Consider the following 5,928-nt stretch of genomic DNA (forward strand, 5'->3'; position numbering starts at 1 on the left):
ACTTTCATTGGACGGCTAAAACCTCGGCACATTCCTGCCATTAACACTTGTTGGTAGCTGTAGAATGAAGGATTCTCTAGTGGATTCCTTGATGAAGTTCTGAAGAGCTGTTCACTGATTTCCTACAGTGAATGAATGCCTCCGCTCCTCCTCCAATGACCCGCGGCTCTCAGATGCTTTAATCAGATTATTGCACAGTATGAGTGTGCAGGGGAGGGCGGGGGTCGAGGGGTGTGTGTGGGGGGCTGGGGGTAGGTAGGGCTCCCACTTTCTGACAGTGATGCGCAAGTACCTCGGCAACTCACTCTGGGCGTCTAATAAGGGTTCCACCAAGCTTAAGAAACACAAGCAGAAGAAGCGTAAACCGTCACGTTTTAAGGGTTGCGCAGCGGGCAAGTTTGAGACAGCTCACAGAGCAGAAATTTAAATGAATGGCGTAGCCTGAGTGAGACCTGTATTTGCGCGATAGAATTAATCATTACACTGCCGGTGAACATTCAGTTGTTTTGGCCTCATTCTGTTGGTGGAGAGTCGTTTACAGAGTTTCTGTAAGTTTCTGCAAAAAGCGCTGGGGCGATAAATAGCATTTAACCTGTTGCTGAGGAATCTCCACGTTTTGCGTGGACTCCCAGTGATTTGCGGAGAAGAAACGCAGTGGATTCGGCGGAGCACAACAGATTTAAGGATTTATTTCAACGTCTGTAACATGTTAGGTCGCAGTTTTCGGCCGTGCTAATGTCAAAAGGGATTGGAAGGACGGAATTACTGCCAACGACAGTAACAGCCGCATGCTATAGCTACTCTCGCCAAGGACGTAAAATTTGATGACTCTTTAACAAAGTAGTAATACCACGACAAACCAAAATTTGGCAAATTGTGGCATCATGGCAAGTAAGCTGAGGAGCCTATGTGACATTTTGTCGGAGATAAAGTTTGGGAAATAACTTTCATAATTCGCTGAACTGTTGTTGGATAAGACAACAGACGTTCACTACGTTGAGACAACACTGCCCACGTTTGAAGCTATGATGCTGCTTACTTGGGGCATATTTATCCACGCATTCTTTTTATTGTTGGTAAGAGCCAACCCGTGGAGCCTCAGAGATTCAGCGAACTGCGAGCTTAACAAAAAAGTAAGTGTTCAGAAGGTCTGTCAGAAGTACCCATCTTCCCTGTCATATTGTAGGCTCTATGTTCTATCACTAATGGAGACAAACAGTAATTTTAGACCAAGTGTCGCATGGAGTGACTAAACATTCTTTGTTTAAATTAAAATGTTACTCTGTTTGGAGACAGCTAGGACAAAACAAACAAGTTTAAGATAAAAAAAAAAACATAATTGAATGTCTGTTAATTTAACTGAATGTCTTCCTGCATTCTTTAACTAGCCTAAAATAATGGTCCTGGAAGATAATGATGATTCAAGATACGTGTTGAAATAGCAAACATGGCATTAGTGTCGCCAAAAATATACAATAAGAAATTTTTTTGCTTAGTTACTTTCTGGATTGCCTATATCATATACTATCAAGTGCTAGACTATTAAACTGTCAAAAAGTTTCCCGCGGTGTATGCAAGTTGTGGTGGGCCATAGCGACGTGTATTGTCTTGATGGGGAAGCTCCGAAGTATTGTCTTTATTAGATAATAAGTGTCGAGCTAACTGCCGGTTGAAGTATTAATTAACAACTTAGAATCAGCATTTTCCACGACACAACTTCTTAGTTCATGTCAGTGTTGCTAGAAGCCGGTGACGTTTAAGAGAATGTGATGCGCAAGGTACTGGTACTTGTTTTCAGCAAATAAGACCAATAAGAAAGAACATAAAAGAAAATGTTTTAATGAACAAGAAAAGTTAAGGTTCGTGTCATAGTTTACATAAAATAACCATTAGCCTACTCATTTAGATTCTTGACACATTGTAGATTTCCCACACTGTATATTCTTACCATGAAGATTTAGAACACTTTATTTACCATAATGTAACCATGCAGCATTTGCTCTTTCAGTACTTTGCAAAATCACATTAGATTATAGGGTCATTTTTATTTCATCTATATAGACTATTTATATATATATAGACTATATATATAACAACACATAAACTGTACTTGCAGTGTAGGCTACTTACTAATATCACATTTTGCTGCCTCTCTCTGCCATCTGCACAGCAAAGTGAATTAAATTCCTTCTTGTGGACAATCAAACGAGATCCGCCCTCCTACTTCTATGGAACCATCCACGTGCCCTACACCCGAGTCTGGGACTTCATCCCACAGAACTCCAAGAAGGCATTCCAGGAGAGCCACATCGTCTACTTCGAGCTGGACCTGACGGACCCACACACCATCTCAGCCCTGACCAGCTGCCAGTTGCTGCCCCAGGGGGAGAACCTGCAGGACGTCCTGCCCCGGGACATCTACCGGCGCCTCAAGCGCCACCTGGAGTATGTCAAGCTCATGATGCCGTCGTGGATGACCCCAGACCAGCGAGGCAAGGGCCTGTACGCTGACTATCTGTTCAACGCCATCGCCGGCAATTGGGAACGCAAGCGGCCTGTGTGGGTGATGCTGATGGTCAACTCGCTGACCGAGGCCGACATCAAGACGCGCGGCGTGCCCGTGCTTGACCTCTACCTGGCCCAGGAGGCGGAGCGCATGCGCAAACAGACGGGTGCCGTGGAAATGGTAGAGGAGCAGTGTCACCCACTGAACAGGCTCAACTTCTCCCAGGTAAGAGTGTCTGTCCTGTGTGTGTGAGTCCTGTGTGTGTGTCTGTCCTGGGGAGGGGATTCTAGAATACAGTTTTTGATCTTTATGGGATTTTTTTTTTTTTTATCTTAATGGGATGTTAAATGATGTTGTTCTTGATGTGATGAAAATAGGTCAGAGGATGTTTAGTTTTGGTTCTCTTGGTTCTGCTATCAGAAACATGGTGATTCTACTGCCATCTGTAAACACATTCCTGGCCTGGAAAGGGGCCATGTCTTTTTAGTAGTGCAGTACAGGGCCACAGATGTTACATTTTAAAGCATTTTCGTATAATTTTAGTCTTCTTGCATTATTCGGGATGGGAAGGAACAGGGCTTTCATTATTTCTCCGAATAAGCCTCAGATCCAGTTTCTCAGCTGGATTGCAGGGCCTGGTAGGTGTGGATGGCATCAGCTGTGCAAATAGTCTGCTTTGGTGTGTCCTCCGTTATTAAGATAAATGTGACCTTAATGGTTTTGGTCTGAATTTGACTCAAAACCCCCTTGTTTCCAGCGCGGCTGAATGTCAGCTCATTAGACGGCGCAATTATGCACATCCCTCCAAGCACACGGTTACACCGAAATCATGTGGAGTTTGCTGGAATTTGTGCTAATACGCCAACGGAACTAAGGGGATTACACATGGCAATTTCTCCCGACACCCAGAAGCCAGACAGGGGCTATTTAAAACACAGAAGCAGACAGCCTGTCCAGACGGCCGAAAATGTCTCCTGTGCCATTTCTTATGAGATTATAGTCATAGCCACCTAAACATGTTAAGCGCCGTCATATTCCAATTTAAGAGCGTTTTTTTGGGGGGGAGCCCCAGTATGTCATTCCAGTGCAATGTCAAGAATGAATGTATATGGCAAAACCATATGGATCGGATACGTTGTGCCAAAGACATCTCAGTTTGTGCAGTCAAGTAAACTGGCGAGTGTACTGGCACCAAGTCCAATGATGACTCCAGACAGTGGCAATTGATTTCAACGATTGTAAGGGCTTCGTTTATTTGCCCATTATGGGTCAGCCAAGGCCAGGCCAGGTTTGGAATGAGCAAGTTTGAAGTTCAAGCCATGTATGCTTCATCTTAGACTTGGACTGTGGTGTTCTGCATCATTTCCACACTCTCTATTAGCCCCTTCAATTAGCTCATTTAGTGAAATAGTCCAATGCTGCGGAGTGGTTGATTTGTGCCACGGAGGGGTTGCATGGAACATTCTGGGCCCCAGTGGAACTTTTGCCGTAATGAAAGTGATGTTTTTGCTCAGGCTGTCAGTAGGAGTAATGGCCCGTAGAAAAATGATGAATGTCTCTGTCTAAGTTTCGTAATGCGAGGGAGTTTGAGGGCCTTTCGCCCAACCCCACCTCCCCTCTCAACCCCACCCCTGCCCTGCCCCATTCACTGAGGCAGCCATAGAAGACCATCAAGATGCCCAATAGTCCAATCTTTTTCTTGCATATTTCTATTTGACCACCTGTTTTCAGGGTACTGCATCCAACTCAAATCTTTCCATCCAGCCTCTGTCAAAGTGAATAGATCCATCCAGAGAACTCCTGTTTATCTGAGGGGAAACATTAAACAGCAACTTTCACAGCTCACATAGTTTACTCAGGGTTAGGGGGCTTTGTGATAGCCTTTCATCAAAGTACGATATAAAACTTTCTCGAAAGACAGCATGCCCTGTGGGACAGCTCACATTGATGTTATTGCAGATTGTAGTGACATCAATGGTTTTTTAACAAACTATTTTAAGACAGCTTTTATCCGCCAGTCCAGTGGTCGCTTAGTCTTGACAGCTTTTTGAAGTGCACAATTAGGGCATTTAACAAATGGCCTGATAACTTAATAACCTATGGCGCCTTAGCTGCATACCTCAAATTTGAATTCCATTAGTGTTTTTAATGTTTATAACATTGCGGTATTAAGCATAATTCCAAACCTTGAACAAATAATCCCAGGGCCAAATTGCTCGGAATATAAAAGGAACCCATCCAATAGTGATAAATTGCGTTTGCACAGATGGTGCCTCTTAGGAGGAAGATTAAATTGCCCCATTTTTTTACCCACTGCACAGCGATCCCAGGGGTTTCAGATACGAGGGCTGCTCCCCTGAACCAAACCAAACCAAACAAACTTTTACACTTCCCCAACTCAAGCCATAATGAAGAGTCGAAGCAAAAAAAAAAAAGGTCATCATTTCATCTTAATTATTATATCCTTTCCCAGTACAGAAGTGAGGCACTTCCATTTTCCATGGCAAAAGAAGTGACCTTTGTGCTGAAAACCCCTTAAACTCTAAGAGAGACAGAGGGAGACAAGAAGGCAGAAACCAGTGCTTTTCCTCACCACATTCTTCAGACACACACGCATAAATCTATGCTGTGGTGGGGGGAAGAAATGGAGCAGAAAGATGTGAACTTAGCCGTCCAAAAGTGGATCACGGTAATGAGCTGGCCATGCTTGCTTTTAGATCTCAGATGCCAGTTTGCTGAGTAACCTGAAAGAGCGGAAATCCAACAGCATGCAGCCAGACATCCAGCGACTTTCACTCTGTGGAATGAATTATAAATGATGCCTTGTTCATGACAGGCATTGTCTTGAGGAAATAGTTTACTGTTGTTATCTTTGAAGCCATTTTAATGCTTCAAGAACGATAAGAAAATAGTTCCTGTTCTGCCCGAGTTCTCTCACTGGTCTCATTAACAAGAACAATATGTGGCAAGAACACAAGAACAAAACAGTCCTGCAAATGTCAACCGAGTTCCCCAGTCTTGGGTGAGAGTGTGCTAATTGTGGCTGTGCGGATGTATGATTGGGGCTTAGGGAGGTTGACGAGTACAATGGTGGTCCTTATTTTCCACTTAGGGCACAATTTGGGCACCCGGCCATTCAATTGGCAAGTTTGCCTACCGCGGAAAATCTGTCCGAAACCGCTTTATAATCAGATTAAATCCTTAACAAGTGATGTTTCCATCAGGATTGGAAGAAACCCCAAGTGTACATTCTTCCTTTTGGATTCGGAAGATTCCGGGCCAGCATTAAATGTTATCTAATTTCTCTGTCCACTACCCGTGCCTGTTCAAGCCCATTTCCAGCCGCTTTCCCCGTCCCGCTGCATATTCAAGAGCTCAACTCAGAATAGGATTAGGATCCCATTTCAGATGAAAAAACCTCC

General features: G+C 43.9%; 1 protein-coding gene across 1 annotated transcript in view; it reads left to right on the forward strand.

Moving 5' to 3' along the window:
• The first annotated feature begins 259 nt into the window (after window positions 1–259).
• The window catches only part of trabd2a (TraB domain containing 2A), a 54,551-nt gene continuing 48,882 nt past the window's right edge, over window positions 260–5,928 (forward strand). The window contains exons 1-2 of the mRNA XM_076283709.1: window positions 260–1,133; window positions 2,171–2,731. Coding sequence (XP_076139824.1) covers window positions 1,026–1,133; window positions 2,171–2,731 — 669 coding nt within the window. The 5' untranslated portion in view covers window positions 260–1,025. The remainder of the gene's footprint in view (window positions 1,134–2,170; window positions 2,732–5,928) is intronic.

Source organism: Alosa pseudoharengus, unplaced genomic scaffold (genome assembly GCF_046254945.1).
Source record: "Alosa pseudoharengus isolate Yale_2024_CS ecotype anadromous, Long Island Sound unplaced genomic scaffold, YU_APseudo_1.1 YU_APseudo_1.1_scf_14, whole genome shotgun sequence".
Taxonomy (NCBI): Eukaryota; Metazoa; Chordata; class Actinopteri; order Clupeiformes; family Clupeidae; genus Alosa; species Alosa pseudoharengus.